Source organism: Sceloporus occidentalis, unplaced genomic scaffold (assembly GCF_023333645.1).
Source record: "Sceloporus occidentalis isolate IW3139 unplaced genomic scaffold, rSceOcc1.0.p SCAF_2, whole genome shotgun sequence".
In the NCBI taxonomy this organism is placed as follows: domain Eukaryota; kingdom Metazoa; phylum Chordata; class Lepidosauria; order Squamata; family Phrynosomatidae; genus Sceloporus; species Sceloporus occidentalis.
The window spans coordinates 193,011,013-193,031,480 of record NW_028316982.1 but is presented as its reverse complement, the minus strand read 5'-3'; the positions used below and the strand labels follow the sequence as shown (position 1 = coordinate 193,031,480).

The 20,468-nt window shown below is 38.9% G+C and overlaps 1 protein-coding gene across 1 annotated transcript in view; it reads left to right on the top strand.

Annotated features, from left to right (window-relative positions):
- The window catches only part of CFAP47 (cilia and flagella associated protein 47), a 343,409-nt gene that overhangs the window by 309,669 nt on the left and 13,272 nt on the right, over positions 1-20,468 (top strand). Inside the window, exons 61-62 of the mRNA XM_089508424.1 lie at positions 11,759-11,930; positions 15,173-15,334. Coding sequence (XP_089364550.1) covers positions 11,759-11,930; positions 15,173-15,334 — 334 coding nt within the window. The remainder of the gene's footprint in view (positions 1-11,758; positions 11,931-15,172; positions 15,335-20,468) is intronic.

Genomic DNA, 20,468 nt, shown 5'->3' with positions numbered 1-20,468 from the left:
AAAAAAAAAAAAAAGGGGGGGGGGGAAGGATTCCAACAATTATTGCCCAGTTAATCTGACATCAATACCAGGAAAGATTGTTGAGCAGCTCATTAAACAGAGTCTGTGAACATTTATAAGGGAATGCCACAATCACAAAAAGCCAACACAGGTTTCTCAAAAATTAATCATGTCAGACTAATCTGATCCCTTTTTTGATAAAATTACCAGCTTGATGAAAAGAATGCTGTAGATACAGCATATTTTGATTTCAGTAAGGCCTTTGACAAGGTCCCCCATGAAATCCTTTCAAAAAACTAGTAAAATGTGGGCTAGACAGTGCAATTGCTAGGTAGATTGGTAAGTGGTTGACCAACCCAAAGGGTGCTCAACAATGACTCGTCTTCATCTTGGAGAGAAGTCACTAGTGGGGTTCTACAGGGTTTTGTCCTGGGCCCAGTGTGATTCAACATCTTTATCATCAACTTGGATGAATAAATAGAGAGCATGCTTATCAAATTTGCAGATGACACCAAATTAGGAGGAGTAACTAATAGCCCAGAGGAGAGGATCAAAATAACCTTAATAGATTAGAAAGCTGGGCCAAAACTAACAAAATGAACTTCAACAGGATAAATGTGAGGTACTGCACTTAGGGCGAAAAAATAAAATGCATAGACATAGGAGGGGAGACATCTGGCTTAACAACAGTACATGTGAAAAGGATCTAGGAATCCTAGTAGATCACAAGTTGAACATGAGTCAACAGTGTGATGTGGCAGCTAAAAAGGCCAATTCAATTTTAGGCTGTATCAATAGAAGTATACTGTCTAAATCAAGGGAAGTAATAGTGTCACTGTATTCTGCCTTGGTCAGGCCCCACCTGAAAAATTGTGTCCAGTTCTGGGCACCACAATTCAAAAAGGATGTTGACAAGCTGGAGCGTGTCCAAAGGAGAGCGACTAAAATGGTGAAGGGTGTGGAAACTATGCCCTATGAGGAGAGACTTAGGGAGCTGGGGATGTTTAGCATGGAGAAGAGAAGGTTAAGGGTTGATATGATAGCTGTTTAAATATTTGAAGGGATGTCATATTGAGGATGGTGCAAGTTTGTTTTCTGCAGCTCCAGAGAACAGGACCCAGAACAATGGATACAAACTACAGGAAAAGAGATTCCACCTCAACATTAGGAGGAACTTCCTGACAGTGAGAGCACACTCCCTCAGAGAGTTGTGGAATCTCCTTCTTTGGAGATTTTTAAACAGAGGCTGGGTGGCCACCTGTTGGGGATGCTTTGACTGTGAGTTCCTGGATGGCAGGCAGTGGACCAGATGGCCCTTGTGGTCTCTTCCAACTCTAAGATTCTATGTTCTGTTCATTAACCTATCACAATGTATGGTTCGTTTCAAAGATATAGCCATGTGGCTATTACTGATGCTTTCAGGATATGGATGGTGTATCAGCTAGGTTCTTACAAGTTTTTTGAGACCTTGAATTGTCTTTGTGACACATATGTTTTGCACACTATACTGTCTAGTCAGGTAAAATATGTTCCCGTCTTGAGTCACATAATCCTTCTTTCTTGAATTAGAAATATCATTGTATGAGTTTATGTGATACTGGTGGGTTACAGACCTCCATAAAATACGTATTGACTACGTATTAGGGTTAGGAAGGGGCGGTGCTTCCGCACCCCCCTAACCCTAGTATGTAGTGAATACATACAATATGGCGGCGGCCGTTCCACACGGCCGCTGCCATATTGACGTAGTGGACGCTGTGCGTCCGCATGTCGCGCGGCGCTTATGACATTGCGAGTGCGCCATTGGCGCCTCGCGGCATCATAACCGCACCGCAGGAAGAAGCTCCATTTTGGAGCTTCTTTTTTGCTCCGCGAGGGAGTCGCATGGTTTGGCTGCTGCGGCTCCCTCACGGAGCAAACAGCAGCGCCGGCAGACTGCCGCAAAGCGGTGGTCTGTAATGCTCCACTGAAAGGTTTGGCTCATATGAAAGAGAATGATTATCTTTCCTTTTTATTTTGTAACACAAAGTAGTATAAGTTTGATATTCAGATAGATATTATGTAAATAATTTTGAATGTAATTTCATCTGTTATCACAAATTCTGTTATTACAATATTTTATCTATTATAACAATAAATTCTACTATAGCATTAAATATGATGCACACATCTGCAATCAGGGCATTTAGAAATATTCTTATTGCAGATAGATAGATTGATAGATAGATATCTCATAATACAAAGACATAGCTGAGTCAATCTGGAAAATCAGTAAGCATAGGGATCTTGTAGCACCTTTGAGACAATAACCCTTTGCGTATGATATCCCACAATATTTTGTGATTGTTATCACTAGATGCTTTTATGTGTTGCTAGCCACTGATATAGGTGAATAAAGCAAGTAATTATAGACAAGTAATATGGTAAAAAGTATCTTGGCATCAAAGACAGTAAGGATCAATGACATATTTTAAACTTCTTTCAAAGACACTATATCATTATTTCTAGATGAATACAATAGCATGCAGAAATAAAGAAGGAGTTCAAATGCAGTAGTGCTTCTAGGTTTTTTTCATGCTACAAATAAATATGTAAATACAAGGTTAGAATTATACATTAACAGCATGCACAGGCAAGTTTCAATCCTCAGTGTATGTGTTGTACAGCAACCAATTTTTATGCCCAAAGATAGATGACAATAATTACAGAGTGTTCACATTTAAATAACCTCCACCATTGTTTAGTATTTGAATTATTTAAGCATAAATAAAATCTTGAATTATGAAACTTTCCCTTCCTTCCCTACAAGAGGTTTTCATCCAGTCCTGATAGTATGATTTGAAATTCAAGTACTGTATGTACTCATGTATAAATCAAGAAATTGACTCCAAAAATGTGAGATGACTTATCCATGCGTCTATTTAAGTACTGCATCTTCATTCATATCAAAAAAAGGAACCATCCCTTTCTCTGAGTAGAATGGCGAGAGAGCGTAGTCTGTACTGGGAGCATCTAAAAGAATTACCAACCTCCTCTACTCTCTGTGTAGTGATGCCATTTCTGACCTTTTTGAATGCCAGTGTGGAAAAATGGCAGCAATGGCGGCTCTTTTGTGCTTCCTCTCAAGCACTAAGTAGAATTGGGAGCTGGAGGGTTTGTCAGCTTTTCTGGGTTAAAATCAGGCAAAGTTATCACATTAAATGCTATAATCACTGCTTACATAGTCACAATTTTCTCTGCTTTGCCTTTACATTCTTTTTGATGTGTGCATTTTCTTAGGCCCACCCATACTTAGGGGCAATACAGACCGCCCCTAAGGGATGCAACCTCTGTGGTCCAGATCTGGCCTTCTTTGTTGAGGCATAGAGGGGGAACAGCTAGAGTGTGTGTGTAGGCAGTTTACAGAGGCCACATGGACTAGAGACTGGCATGGTCAGGGGAAAAGAGAGATTTTAACTTCAGGAACCATTCCAAGGCGAAGGACTCTTTCCAAGAATCAACCTTTGATAATCTTCCCCCTCCTGCCTTCCCAATCCTACTAGTGGAAAGTGTGGCTAAGTGAGTAGCTTGCACAGGCAGGCCAAGAACAGGAGACACCACCACATGAAGCAATCAGTGAAGCTGTGCAGTGGTTCTAAGGGCCTTGAGAAGAAGTTTAATGCAACTTTCATATCCACCACTATACTAAGGATTGCTGGTTCCACTTATCTTTCTTGAACACCAGTATTTTGATTGAGTCCCATCTGCTGTCCCCTTTTTCTTCATCCCCTCCCCATTCCACTGCCCCTCCAGGTGTGGTGGAATCAATGTTCTAAACTTTTCTTCTTCCATCAGTTCAATCTTTTCACTTTAGTTCAGTCCTTCAGTGCATACTTTCTGCTTTTCTTCACTTTCATTCACAATAATTCTTTATCCCTTTTTAATGTGATCTTTCCCAAATAGAAAGACAAACTGGAAACAAACCTGCACAATCATATTTTTTGAAAAGGATTTTCCCTAGGTTAAGATGAAGTCCTTTTTGTTTACTATTAACTTCTAAATTTTTCTTCTCATCTGAGATCTCTGCATGCATAAAGATGACAAAAATGTAAAGTAAGCTCAGAACAATTTATGAAATATACATAAAAATTATATTCCTGTAAATGCAAGCAGTCGCATATCTACAGTACTGATACCCATGACAGCAAGTTGATTTGAAGCTTTGCAGATGGGCCTAATAATTAAATTTTAAGATAAGCAGCTGGCTATGAGTTTTATAGAAACACCACAGGCATAGGATGAAATTGCTATACTACAATATATTCATATTTAAGCTATTTTTGAAAAACAAACAGTAGAATATAAATTTTATTCCAATAACTTTATTTAAAGAAAATAAGAATAGGAATGAATTATTTCCTGTTCCTTTTGGGAGGAATCATGGAAGAACAACTGAATTAAAACTGGCAGGCTGAATCTACATAAGGGCTGTCTAAAGAGGAAATATTATGTATAGATATGAGGGATTAGTTAAAAGCTGAGAATACTTTTGAGAAAGGATGCGATTAAGATGCATTTAGAAAAATACTGTACCATCCATCTCCAGAGATCTTGGCACAATGTGTCTGTCTACACATGACAGCATTTGACATACATGTTGTCAGGCTAAAGACCATCTTTCGAAAAGATAAGCCCTGTATACCTGATCTTGCACATACTACAGTAGAGATGTATTCAAGGGTCTCCACCCACTGAAAAGAGAAGGAGCTCTCCCTCCTTCAGAAGGAAAACTCACAGTTGGATTAAAAATAGTGTTAAAATAGTTCACTGTAAATTCACATATATGCAGATTTGGGAGTGAACACCTCCAACTCTGGAAAAGATAATGATGTAACAAATATTCCTTAAAGGAGGTGGGAGAACAGAAGTTAATAAATCAGCCAAATACATGCACACAAAAGCATGAATAAATTTGCAGATTTTTAGAATTATTATTATTATTAGTTTGCTGACCAAATTAATATATCATTTTAATATACATTATCTAGGAAGTTACTAATGAAAACTGTTAAGTGCACAAGTCTTCACTTCTCAATTTGAATTGAACAAATTAGTTGCTGCCAAAACCACTATACAGTTGTCAGGAACTTTCCTGAAATCTTTGAGTGGGAAACTGCTAAATATAAACATAGCAAAATTTAAGAGTCAGCATGGTATAGTGGTTGGAGTGTTGGACTAAGACTCCAGGAGACCAGGATTCAAATCCCTACTCATCCATGGAAACTCACTGTCTTGGGCAAAGCACACCCTCTCATCCTCAAAGGAAAACAATGGCTAACGTCCTCTGACAATTAAGTGAGAGTTGACTTGTAGGGATATAACAACCAATACCAGGGTCTAACCTGAAGATAGGGCCTAAACTTCCTAATAACACCTGATGCCTGTTTAGTACTTGGATAGGATACTACCAATGAATACCTGGTGCTTTAGCTATATTTCAGAGAAAGGAACTAGCAAAACCACCTCTTGAGTATTCCTTGCCTAAGAAAACCTGATGAAAGTCATAGGGAAGCCATAAGCTGACAGGCAACTTGAAGGCATATACACACACAACCTGAAATTACTTTAGGGTTAATTCAAGGGGTTCCATTTCAGTCCAAAAAGGAGTCAAGGGCAGTAGTTCTAAACAGAAGCTTCTAAGTGTGCACAAGGGCATGAAGGCTAAGACTTTCTCGTTCAGAGACAAGCCATTTTTTTCTTACAGCATTCAAAGTGAATAAATGCACGTATGAGATTATTTGTTCTTGTTCACTGTTGTTTGTTGTACACCCTATAGAGATGCCTTTTATTATAATTCATAGTCCTCATTAACGTTACTGGTGACAGGAAAAACAGCCAGAATATATAACCCATATGGTGGTTTTTAGAAGGCTACTTCAACTAATGACAAAGGGTTTGTCTTTTCAAACTGACTCTAAATTATTCTGAAATCTGTCAGCTGTGTAAAAAGATCTATAACTTCAGATCTGACCATTTCATTTTAGACAATGAATAAATTATCCTTTAAAACATTTTCCTGCATAATTAATTTAAAATGTCAATTTTTAATATGAACATTATTTTATTGTAGATTGTATGAATCCCTCTAGTTTAAACACACCATTCAGGTAAACCTACATGTTTTAGGCTGTAAAAATACAACATTTAAAAATGAAAAAATAGGGCTTTTAGTCAAGTGTATAATGAATGTATCATTCAGATAAATTATTTGGTGGAACACATGGCTGAAGATCTTTCAAAAGTGATTTAAATCCCTTCCCCTTTCCAGACAATATTGCACTTGCTCTAACTTCTGAACACTGGTGGAGACAGAGCTAAACACTGAATGTTGGAATACAGGAAACAACTAATTTAAATGCTTCAAAATTTCAACACAAACATGCCTATATAGGTTCTGGTGCAACCCACTGCCTCCAGAAGTCGTGTATGTATTCAAATGCAGCTTACCAATGTGTGATTCCGGCACTACGGGTCAGAACAGGCAGGCAGGAAAAAGCAACTACATCCTACATTATCTGAAAGTGAGTCAAATCCTCGCTGTCTGCATCACCCAAACCAAAGGCAGCCCAAATACCCACAGGCAGTCTGCACTGTGCAGCATCAAGCTGTGCTGTGAGATTTTTTTTTTTTTTGCCACTTGCCCACCATGCATGTGCACCATCACAGAAACACACCACCAGCAGCCCCCAACAAACTCCCTCTTCCAGCCCAGATACCATTCCATTGGATGTCCGCCCATGATTGCCTGAGTATTAGGAGGAAGGGCAACAACCCCATAGCTGCTGCAGCTGAGTAACCAGACATAAATTGATAAGGCAAACATGTGCACACTGTAGAAACAGCCCCCTGGCACCAATGTGGCTATGTAATGGGGGTCCAGTATGGTTGTTTCATTTTTTATTTTAAAAAGGATGTGTGGCAGTAAAGGTGTCAAACTGGGACAAGGATACTATGCAATGGAGCTGGGATACAGCCCTTATGTAGATTCAGCCTGTCAGTTTTAATTCAGTTGTTCTTTCATGCTCCCAAAAGGAATAGAAACTTAACAACAAATTCTTAGTTGCCCTTATGAAACTTGTCTTACTGAAATGACACAGATATACCCATAAATTATGCCCATCATCTCATTTAAAGACAGCTAAGAAGAAGCCTTAAACAGGAAACTTGTGACGAATATCTAGCTCATTATGTAGAAAAATGACTTTGTACCTCATGGATGGCTACATGCACTGAAGGACACCTTTCATCCTTTTATACAAAGACATTTCTTTTAGACAATTTGATGTTTTCTAATAAGAGCATATTTTACAGTTATAAGCTTTTTATTCTTTTACAAAACTCCGAAGTCCTTTACCAGTTTTACACTTGTTCTTAAATCAAGAACTCCTTTATTAATATTAACTCCATGAGCACTAATGCTATAAACCAGTGGTACTCAAACTTTTTCAGGCTACCACCCCCTTTCCTCTTGGGCAACAATCCTAGCGCTCCCCTGGGCATATTTTTTTATATTAGGTCTACTGCTCTACTACAAATTCAAAATAATTCAATCTCAAAATTCAATCTCAGTCACTACTCCCTTTGCACTCAGTCACCTTGGGAGCAGCAACCGAGCAACTCGCTGAGCAGCGACTGAGAACCTTCTTGCTTGTTTCAGTCTTCCAGTAAAGGCCGGCACAGGAGAGAATCTTTTTGGCCACTGTTTGACTGGCTGCTCAGTCACTGCTCCCTTTACACCCTGTCTTCCTGGGAGCAGCAACTGAGCAGCTGGCTAAGAAGTGACTGAGAAGCCTCTCACCCATGCCAGTCTTGCAGCAACATCCAATGAGAACAAGAGGCTTCTTGGTTGCTGCTTAGCCAGAAGCTCAGTTGCTGCTCCCAAGGTGACCAAGTGTAAGGGAGAAGCTTCTCCCCAGAGAGGCGGGACTCTCAATTCCTCATCGGGGCAGAGAAAGGCACAGCTGGTCTGTATGTAGGAGGTTTACAGAGGCCACATGCTCTGGACTGGAGACTGGTGTGAACTGGGAAAGGAGAGACTTTAAATGCAGAAGCCACTCCGAGACAAAGGACTCTTTCCAATAATCAAGCACAGATACTCCTTCCCCATATACATTATTTATTTATTATTAGATTTTATTTTATTTATACCTTGTTCTCTAGAAATGCTCTCAGAGCAGAAAACATGTCTTCTCCACACAGCTTCAAGTGTTCTCCTACAAGAAAATGATTTCTTCTGCTACCTCTTCTCTCACTCCATCTCAACATTAGGAAGAACTTCTTGACAGTAAGGGCTGTCTGACAGTGGAACATACTCCCTCGGAGTGTAGTGGAATCTCTCTCCTTGGAGGTCTTTAAACAGAGGCTGGATGGCCATCTGTCAGGGATGCTTTGATTTGGATTTCCTGCATGGCAGGGTTGGACTGGATGGCCCTTGTGGTCTCTTCCAACTCTATTATTCTATGATTCTATGATCTGATGAAAGAGAGCAGGAGCAGCAGCCCAAGCCCAACCTGTCAGCCAAGTCCCAGCAAAGCTCACAAAGCTTAAGCATGGTCCCAAATTTGAAAGCTCCTTTTTGCTGCCACTTCTCCCCTGCCATTATGTGTGCCAACTCTTTGCTCCAGTGTGTCCAAAATGGTGACACAGAAGCCATGGCCCGTGCCCAAACCTCACGAGAGTTTCCCTACTAGTGAAAGACGCCAGTAAAGGTGTGAGCTTACATGGGCAGGCAAAGAGTGGAAGTGCCATGCCCAGCGTGGCTGAGAACTCAGAGGATGAGAGGGCTGAGCTAGAGTCCTAGTTTGAGCCTGAAGCTGGGCCAGGCTCTACCTCTGCCCTGCCAGCTCAAGCAAAGTCTGTGTCCTGTGACCCATTGTTTCAGACATGTTGACTTTCACTTGAGTGAAGTGACAATAGAAAGGGTTAGGGGCAGCATGTTTCCCTCTTTGTATCTTCAGTTAACCCTAAAAGTGGATATCTGAATAGGGTTTCCATATACAGAATTCCTAACAGAATTTTGCAGACTTGTTTGCACCTGATATGTTGATGGTATTCCCCTCATCAGAAATTAGTTGAGGCTGCCCTGCTTAGCCATTACAGTATTGCTATGTTTTTTCTGTCCATGACCATGGACCACCCTGTCTAAATTAGTTGACATCAGAACCTTAAAAGAATGGCATGCATTAGCTACATAAGTATGCTGCATCACACCTATTGTTAATTCTGGGTGGGTAGAAACAAGGGATGCTGCAGTCTTGCTGCAGTCTTTCAATACTAGTCGTATGGGATGATGCAGTCTTGCAATACTAGTCGTGCTTGTAATGGTTTCACAGGACCGGAACAGACGGCCCCAAAAAGCCCTCTTCCGGGTGTCATCAGCACACAGCATTTAGACACTGCATGTCCCAATGATGCCGGGAGCTGGCTTGAAGCCACTCAGTTGTCCAGACACGGGCAGCTTCATGATGCTTCAGCAACGCAGCATCATGAAGCTGCCATGGAGCATCAGGACAGGTAAAGCTGGCTTTTCATCCAGGTTCAAGGTGCATTGGGGCTGCGGCGTGTGGTTGCCAATCTGTCTTTGGAAAGGGTGGCTTCAAGCCGCCCCTTCCTGCCTGTCTGTTCCCCCCCTGATTTTACCATTTTCATTAAATGAGATCTTTTAGCAACAACTGGAACATTCATCATTTAATTTTACTCACATAGCCTTAGAAATTATGTTTGAAGTGATGATATATAGCTTTTTTTCTTTGTTTGTTGTTGTTTCTAGCAGTTGCCACTCCATTTAGGCAGCATGTGTGACAAGGAGCTGCCTAGATACTAAAACCGAAATATTAACATATTCACAGTGGGGTTTCCATTATATGGTGATCATTTTCAGCACTTGTAGCTTTTACTGAAAATCTGATCATCTTTTTTTTAACTGCTCTATATTAGATTTGCAGTGAAGATTCACGAACAGGGATGGGACTGCCAAAGAGTTGGTTTTACCTACTCTAGATTGACATTTTAAAAACATGTTTATCTTTAGGTGCTGTAAAATTCATTGAGAATGTTTATCAGATATATAGTGCAGTTAATAAAACAGAAAGCCCTCAGTAAAAATAAACAGATATTCATTATTAGTGAATGAAAACAGGTGCTATTTACATATGGAGGAAGCAAAGCTAAATGCATTGACAGAATGTACAACACAATTGCCAGCCACAATTCAGTATATCTGAACAGTGTGAATTGTACATTCTCTGTGCTGTATACAATGATTTGATTGCAGAAGGAAACATCTGCTCAGCAGTAGCAATTTTGTCTCTGTGGTAGGTTTCAAGTGATGTCATCCTTCCTCTTCCCACTAAGCTGGTTTTTATGTTAGACGCTCTGTGTGGTGACATTTTGTGCTGAGGAATAATTATGAGCCTTCAAATGTGTCCTACTGTGAGTGCACTATTTTAACACACAATTAGCAACAGATCACTTTGACAAACACAGAAAATGGTATTCATACCTTAATGATATAGTATGCATATCATTGAGAAAATAAGACTATGATTCGATATGATCTAAAGCTGTAGGTCCTAAATCTTTGACCCAAGATCTCAACCATAGAATTAGTCTCTTTTCATAACCTGTCAGTTTACCATAGCCTATCATTTCTTGGTGCCATATTAGCCTTAGAACACTAGTCAACCATCCATACATTGCATTTATTGCAAATTACTTGATCTGAATAATGTACTAAGATATTTTAGAAATGATCAAGGACAGTTATTAAAATTGGACAAAAAATAAGGTAGCTTTACATTAGAGAGGAAAAAAAACATAAAATAAGGGAACATCTATTGTACTTGCATGCACCAGTACCTTTATCAGTTACCCAGGGTACCCTTGAGTATACATGGGTATGTTTTTAAATTAGTTGCTATTTGTAATCTAATGATCTAGGTTTTACAGTCTGTAATTGACTAAGACTAAGATTCTGAAATCTTCACAGTACTACAAGCTAGCTTTCACTACATCACAGACAAGGAGCTGCTCTGCTGTGTATGGAAGCCCGACCCTTAATGAGGATGTATATTGTTTACATTATAGCATTAGTACTTGATTCATAGCTGATCTTCTGTCACCTTGTGTAATCATTTTTTATCCTGTACTCAGGGACCAATAATATATGCAAAAGTTACACATGCACACATTATTCTGTTACATGGCAAATTATGGTGGGAAAACAAAAACATGAATGAGAAAAAAGAGTTTTATGTATTTAAAATATTTATATGTTGCCTCCTCTACTCTTGGAGATACTTCATAATCCCATAAAACAGCAGAATGTTATGAACTGATTAAACAATTGAATAACAACAACATTGCAATTATATATCTACTATAGGATGTCAAAACTGACCTTAGATATATTTAGATTGTGATCTACAGTGTATTTGTAATTCATATCCATGGGGAAATGATTAAATATCAGTTTTCATTTTTAAAAAGTATGAAGTTAAAGTAGTGATTCTAAACAAGATTACTAGGGAGTGAACTTCATTGGATACAATGGGATTTACTTATAAGTAACTGTACATAGGATTACACTTGCAAAGTTTGTTTGTGCTCAGCCACTATTTGGAGGACTGCCTATTCTTCATTGACCATTTGTCTTTGGTAGCAAAAGCAGCTTTAAAAGGTCAAGTCACATACATGTATACAATGACTTTGTCTTTTTTAGGATTCTCTACAACAGATGAATTTTTGTATGACATTGAGTTTGAATCTGAAACAGTGAAATCTCAGCTCAAATCTGCAGTTGCTATAAACTTAATGAAGAAAGAACGGGATTTCAAAACTGGAATTGTGACCTTGATCTTCAATGTAGTATTTGTACCATGCAAACCAATAAGGTAATCAGTATTAGGAAGTACCTGCTCATACTTTGCAACTGGTATGAATTTATAACATGGGTCCTCCTTTCCCTCGTCTAATACATCATCTTCTTTGAAAAAATCAGAATACTGTTGCATATCTTTTAGCTTGTTAGAATTAATCATCTTATATCTCTAGATGTGTGATTCATATATATAGTATGACATTTATGTTTATTAGTTATATATGAATGACAAAAGCCCTTTAGATGCTGTTCCCTGACTCTGGGGTTAGTGTCAGTTCTCATTATTTGGTAGAGTGGGAAGACCTAACTCATTTATATTCTGGAGTTTGTAAATCCATCATCAATACTGCCTTACCATTTTTTTTAAAGCTAGTTTAATAGACTTTAATGCCATGGAGTGTGGCACCATGTCTTTTGGTCTTGCCCCTGCTGCAAACCTGATGGATATGCAAAGATTCTCCCTATGATTTAGAGTCCTTATCTTCCAGAATTTTGCTTTTTCTTTTCTAACCACTGTTTTTCATTGTCCTCCAGCAAATCCTATGACTTTATGCTAGGTACAGGCAAGCCATACATATGGGTGTATGAATGCTAGTTTGTACAGACTTTATAGAATAACAAAGAACAATTTTCTCTTAGGATTCCCACCCCCACCCCCCATATTAATGGGCTTGCAGTCTTGGCTTCATGCCCCTACTCCTGGACCCATGGGTTCTGGTAAAGGGTTTCCATGCTTGGGTCCTGGAAAACAACGTCAGCTCTCAGAATTTCTGAAAATCTTTTCTCAACTTATGAATTCCTTTTATATACAGGAATCTAAATTTGTACATGGAACACACTATCCACAAAGGCCCCCATATTCATGTCACACAAAGACAACTGTGGAGATTTAGAACTACCCTGCCTATTTGTGCTTATAGCAGCCTGCTTGCACAGAAGTTTTGTGTCTTTTAAAATACCTTCAGGCTGCATTACTAACAAATGGGGGAAATGTTCCTTATCGGAAAAGTTAGCTATTTTCAGTGGGCATTGTATACCAAAGGTCACCAGGAAATCCTTAGAGAGATGATGCAGATACTAACTATGTCCAATTAAATATCTAAAACTTATTAAAGTAGAAACACACATACAGCAAGGGTTACACACACACACACACATTCAGTACTGGTGGAAAGCAAAGGGGTTAATTCGGGAGAGGCACCACTACAAGAGATATGTTACCATAAAAGTCTTCTCCAGGAAGTCCGATGCAGGTTTGGATGAATGGAGATTCACAGCCGCCGGAACTTGGGGAAAGATGACTGAGGGAGCTAAGATCAGAGTTCAGACTGGCGTGGACCACTCTGTAATCTGGTGATAGCACACTGAGGGTTTCAAACCCCTAGGCTTTTATAGGCTGAATCTAGCCTGTAGCGATGAAAAAAAGTGCAAGACAAAGGCTTGTTTATCTGGGCTATGAAGTTGCAACAATGTGATTAGGTCTGGACACAATCAGGTGGGCAAACAGATCAGTGGCTGGGTCGTTAAGCTGATCACCAGTCCATTAGGTGTGAGACCAAGGTTATTGTCTTACCTTGGGAAGCAGTGGCCATTCTTGTTTGGCAACTCCCAAACTTCCTGTGGGGATTTTCCAAGTCTATTTTCCAGAGATCCTGCCTTTTCCCATGCAGGCTGACTATGTGTCCTCCTTGCTTTTGGGTTAATGGCAGCTCTTCTAGGAGGTCACTTTGGGGTCATAGTGAAGTCCACTTATTCCACAATTTTATTAAAATCCAAACTTGATGACAGTGCCCAGAATTGGATACAGTACTCCAGGTGAGGCCTGATCAAAGCAGAATACAGTGGCACTATTACTTCCCTTGATTTAGACAATATACTTCTATTGATGCAGCCTAGAATTGCATTGGCCTTTTTAGCTGCCCCATCACACTGTTGACTCATGTTCAACATGTGGTCTAATAGGACTCCCACATCCCTTTCACATGTAGTCTCCTTAAGCCAGGTGTCCCCCATCCTATATCTATGCATTTCATTTTTTCTGCCTAAGGGCAGTATCTTATACTTCTCCCTGTTGTAGTTCATTTTATTAGTTTTGGCCCAGGTTTGTAATCTGTTAAGGTCATTTTGAATTTTGATCCTGTCCTCTGGGTTATTAGCTACTCCTCCTAATTTGATGTCATCTGCAAATTTGATAAGCATGTCCATTATTCCTTCACCATCCAAGTCATTGATAAAGATGTTGAATAGCACTGGGCCCAGGACAGAGCCCTGTGGGACCCCACTAGTCACTTCTCTCTAAGATGAAGAGGAACCATTGCTGAGCACCTTTGGGTTCGGCTAGTCAACCAATTATAAATCCACCTAACAGTCACATTGTCTTGCCCACATTTTGCCAGCTTGTCTGCAGCAATATCATGGAGGACTTTGTCAAAGGCCTTACTGAAATCGAGATATGTTATATCTACAGCATTCCCTTTGTCTACCAAGCTTGGATTTGAACCTAGATAAGACAGATACAGATCTTTCCTCTGTTTGGAAATTATTGGATGATCTTTGTCAACTCCTTGTCACTCACTCTCAGTTCCACAATATTTTTCAGTGTGGTTGAGATGAACTTTATCTGAAAAACATTTTGAATAGATAGCAGCAGTTCAAAGAAAATATTATTATTATTTTTAACCTTTATTTATAAAGCGCTGTAAATTTACACAGCGCTGTACATACAATCTTTTAGTTAGACAGTTCTAACTAAATAATAACTGTTTGTAGCTGGAGCTTCCTAAGGAACACAATTCCATTTCTAGTGAAGCCTGTTGGAGTTGCCTGTGACCTTAATGACAGAATTCTATATTTCTTTGGAAACGAGAACGTAAATCTCAATTTCAAGGCTGCCATACTGTTGTCATATTGAAAAAATTCTCCATCCAGCTGCCTGATAAATTAAGATACAGAAATCAAGACTGTAGCCCCTATACAAGTGCAAAGGAGTTATACTGTACCAATTAGTTTGGTTCTTCAATTCTTCACAGAAACACAGGAAAAATAATGTGATATTTAGCTGACAGCTTCTTCAAAGTATGAATGAATATCTATTCTGACTAAAAATAATATCTACAATCTAATTTAGAGTCAGCCATGTAACCACATTACATTTCTGCAGAAATAAAGGCTTGCCTCATACCTTGGACATTGATTTATTTGACATGTTTCATTATGCTTTCTGTTATAATGAATATCTTAAACTTAATTTTGAAGGAATCCAGCAACATTAGTGGTACAGCGCAGTGCAGGAGGCATCTGGAAATTTCCAATACTGTTCATTGCTACTGAACCAGAAGTAGATGATGTCATCAATATTGAGGCAATTGGTTTAAACAAGGAATCTGGAATTAGATTTAGACTTACAAGCCAAACAAGGTAAGAATTTTCAAGGAGAAATACCTGTAGCCTTTTTTCCTGGGGCTGAGGGCTGTTGGGATGAAATGAAGCAGCCAGTGAGTCTAGGAATGAAGTGGACATTGCAACATAGAACTAAATTGATAGCTTACCATTTGCAAAGAGGCAAATTTGTTTGCAAAACAATCTGCCTACCATTTTATCCAAACACCAGTGTGCCAGTTGATCAAGACATTTGTGGAAAAAAATGTGCTATTGAGGATGGATGAACAGGTTAACACTTACAGAGGCTTTAGGGTTATAGAGTCATTATGAAATCCCATATATACTGTATTTATAGACATCCAGAGATCTCAAGGTGGCATAATATAAAACGAATCTGACAAATGTAAAACAGTGCCACTAGTAAAAAAAATGATTTAAAAAAGCTACCAAACTATCAAACAATTCAACAAGTTAAAATAGGTTAAACAATTTAAATAGTTTGGTTCCAAGCATATGGGCCCCAAGCACTGTTAGTCTTTTGACATATCAATTATACTGATGAAAGAAGTGTAAAAATTCAGGAGGAAAGCAAGTAGAAAACTATTACCAATAACATTTCATGAATATAGCAAGGTGATGACACAGTTAAAATGTGACAGTGGGCAGTCAATAGATGTTGCATCAGTTGAAGGGCGTTACTGAATCAGTATGTCAAGTAAGCATAATAAGTCTACAGTTTATGGGTGTTCATTATGAAATGATGTTGGTCATTTCTTGTGTGTTGCATATTTGGAATGGTGCTTTCTAAGTATCCTTCAGTGACTTGTAGATGCATTCCCACTGATCAAACAAAATGCACCTCTCAAAATGATAACATGATCTCATCATGATATCTTTTATCAGAAAGTGAATCAAAGAAAATGATAGAGAACAGATCAAGGACATTTTCTTGACCATGAAAATGCATGTTATGTTGACCAGTAAATGATGGAAACATGAGTGAGCTTTCATCAGTAATTAAGGGCCCATGCCAGGCAGTTAGCATCTAGAGGGCCAGAAGCTATTCACCTCTGCTCTACACTGATTTTGGCTTTCCAAAATAGATATTAGTACAATAAAGAAATATGTAAAATAAAAAGCTATAGACAAAGTCCTCTAGAGTTAAAATTCAAGGAAGAACTTAAAAGGGTTTCAGGGAGCTTTTTGTGGATTTTTTGAGCTATGTGGCCATGTTCAGAAAGGCTTGCCTAAAAGAAGAGGCAAACTTTTAAACCTTCTAGATTCTTCTCACATTTGGGAATCTAACAAGCTTCCCTGGCAGACATAGATTTTACACACAGCAAAACATGTCAGAGATCAACCAAAACCTCTATTACCTTCTTAAATGGTCTCTGTACAATTTAGTTCAGTGAGGTTGTACCCACCTGTTTTTAAGAGGCATGAGGGCAAATGGGGGGGGGGGGGAAACAAAGGGTCTCTCCCCATGCACCTACCAGTTGGCTGCATTGAGGACCACTCACAATTTTGCCCCAGAGTATTCTCTTTTAAACTGAAAGAGTCAAAAGCTACCATACTCAGAAGGCTTGGAAAAACTACTTCATCTTCAAAGTATTTGCCCACCCCACAGGAGCTAAACACTGAACTGGTAAAGAGTGGAGGGAAGAACAATGCAAGAGTTAAATAAAGAATGTGAGCAAAATGATATACCCAACTAATGACTTACAGGAAGGACTTTTAGCCACTATCCCCAGTTTTAATACCCATAGTTGCTGATGTAGCCCTTAGTTTCTGTAAAGGGAGGGAAAGGCTCCAAGGACATGGAAGGTTTGGGATTGGTTCAGAATTTACATGAGTGACTTTTCTTTAAACCAGGTAATTGCTGGGTTCATCAGAGAAGAGATTTGAGAAGATTGCCCATATGTAATTTTGGAGGACTGGAATGTTTCATAAATTTAAATTGATTTTTTATTGCCTAGTCATTTAAGTATTTGGATGGGGGAGGGAGAGATAGAGAGAGACTGGAAATAAAATCTTAAATTCGTGTCAATCAAAGGATGTCCTTGGCTGTTATTGATTTTCTAAAAAGGGCTCACTTCTTGCATCTGTGTATCTCAGATGGACAGTTGTCACAGCTGTCTCATGGCTGCCATTGGAGAGGATTCTTTAGAATATGGCAAACCTTTCTGTGACAATGATGAAGCTATCTTGTTCAACACAATAGCCTGTTTTACAGCACAAAAGTCAAGTAATTGCATTGGCCATGCTATAATCTTGTGGTAGGTGTTTGATAGTTGTGAAGAGACCTAATCTTCTCAAAAAGATATAATAAAGTCTGAATCATTACAGTTATATGGAAGGAATGCCCATGATGCAAGCTTGACTTAGCCTCAGAGAAACTAAAGAACAATAACTTGGGAAATATTTCTACCCCTCCTTTCTTCATTTCCTCCTACTTTTCAGTGAACATGGTAACTTATTATGCTGCCAGTTTTCCTGAAAACTCACTATCCTTTCAACCCCCTCCTTTTTTATAATTTATGTGTAGAAAATAGTAGTATGCTTTCAGTGGCTACAGGAATAGAGTTCTAGTCATGTTGTCCTCCTGTTTAGGACTCTAAAGTTCACAAAGTTTCTGGCTTAGTTAATGGTGCTTTGGGATGAGAATCTAGATGTCTGTATGTGCATGTGCTAACTTGTTATATCATGTTTTATAGATTAGTTTGATTTTCCCTTCTCAATTCATTTAATGAACAGTACACACTGGGCTCATCCATTTATTATATTTATGTCCCAGGAAATTCCTGCTTCATATTGTTGTTGTTTTAGTTGTGTTCACTTATGCTGAACAACTTTCTTCATAGTATTACTAGGAGATTGCCTTAGAGCACACTGCTGCCATATGAAGAACCCTTCTATAACTTCACCAATTGGATATTTGGCATAGAAGAAAATGAATTCAGATCTAAGTTTGTCTTTGATGTGATGAGTAGGATTTTTATTTCTTTCCTACTGTGGGTTTTTAACTCTCCATCGGCTCCCAAACTAGAAAGTAAAAAATGTGGCCCTCATTTCTAACAAGAGCCTGTTGGAAATTATGCCATCTTGCTAGCAGACATCTTATTTCAGTAGTTGTGATATTTGCCCAGAGGTCCTACTTAATCTTAATTTTAGGCCTTTAAAAATGAGATTTATGAGATTATATGACATGGTAGAGTTAAATAAATTGACATGCCTACTAAAAGAGTGAGACAAAGTTATGAGATGTGTAAGTAATATATGGGATGAAATTGTGACAGAATGGATTATTTATTTTGACAAGTTTTTGTAAACTGATGTGATCTGTATAATTCTTCTTTACATGTATGATAGAATTACCGATAAAATTAATATATAGAGATAAGACATTTATAATAGGCAGATTATACAGAACTGTTAGGGTGGAAGTTAACTACTGAATTAGTGTGAATGAGTTTGTGAGAATGTATGTTGAAGATCATTGACTTTAACTTCACGAAAGATGTTCAGATGTCAAAAATGATACCCATATAAATTATGTGCTACTGTTTCAAATATTCAAATGGTTGTTGGGTCCTCAGTCTATTGAATAACAGGAAGTGGGCATTTATCTTTTTTTAATGTTGCAGTATAAGTCTTTTTGCCTTAATGTGAGAACAGACTGCATTTCCATTGACCACTATTAAACTTCTGAGAAGCAGCAGATGTTTTAAAAGCACATAAACATCTCCAAAATGCAAAGACAATAAAAGTGATAGCTTGATCATCCCAAAAAAAGTATGTGAATATAGCCACATCAGATGTCTAAAAGATGCATCAAGTGAATTACACCGCCCAACACTCAGACCTTTTCTAAAATGCTGTCATGTCTGCTGTATCCGTTTGAATTCCCACTCAGCCACAGAAGCCCACTGGGTGACCTTAGGCTAATCACATACTGTCAGCCCTAGAGGAAGGCAATAGTAACCCACCCCTCTGAGTAAATCTTGGTAAGAAGATCCCGTGATAGGATTGCCTTAGATTTTCATAAGTTGGAAATGACTTGAAGGCACATAATAATAACAAGACATGTCCTAGAGAGGCAGTATCTGTAGCAGTTAGAGCATTGTGCTAAGGAGTTTATCACACAAGGTTGGTAAAGTGGCAGGATAACAGGATAACAGTATGTTCAGTTCCTCCCTCCCACATGACACTGATGCTGTTCCATCAGTGTAGCATAAGAGACCATTGTAAAATAAGTTTTTTTAAACTTACAGAAATAATCCAATAATGACCTCCTTTAATGCTTCTGCCATTTTTGATTTTCAGTGTGAAAGTGCAATAGTGCTTTTCTGCTAAATTTGATTGATCAATATGTATGTTTTAGGTGAGGAAGTGATAGTGATCAGGGGAGATCAAGCTCCTTTCTAGAGTTTTTGTTGTTGCAAAGGTACTACGGAGCTTTCTTTCTTTCTATCTTTCTTTCTTTCTCTCCCTCTCCCACACACATGCATCTCCTTTCTCCAGAGTCCCATTCTCATTGATTTGGGCAAAGCTATATTAGCCCCCTTCATCCTTCCTCCCTCTTTCTCCCCATGGCCACTCTTGCCTTCCCAAGCAGTGTTGCTGACCACATGAAGAATGGAAGGGAGGAGAGGGTAGGGAGCAGAAGCACCAAAGGCAATATATACTACAATCTGTGTGTGAGATAGGGTTTTGGTGCTAACAGGCACTCTAATCCTGGACTGGGTCCAAAAGGATGATAGAGAAGCCTGCAGTCTCAATTACATACAATTTTTATAGGAAATGCAATTGTAATGGCAGAGGGGCTTATGCGACAAGGCCCTAAGTGTCTTGAGACCAGGATTCAAATCCCCACTTAGAGGAACCCTCTAAGTCACTTTGGACAGGTCACACTCTCTCAACCTTAGAGGCTGCAAAACTGCCTCTATACAACTCTTGCCGGGGGGGGGGGGGGAGGTTAACCTTAGGGTTGCTGTAAGTTAGAAACAACCTAAAGGTACACAACAACAAATGCATGTCCTGCTCTTTCGCTGCTGCTGCCTTAAATCTCAGCAACTTCTAGCTCTGAATGTAGTGTATTATTTAGGTTCTTTTCCTCATAAGAGGAAGCCTCTGCCAGGTAGATCATCACAACCAACAACACAGTCCATTG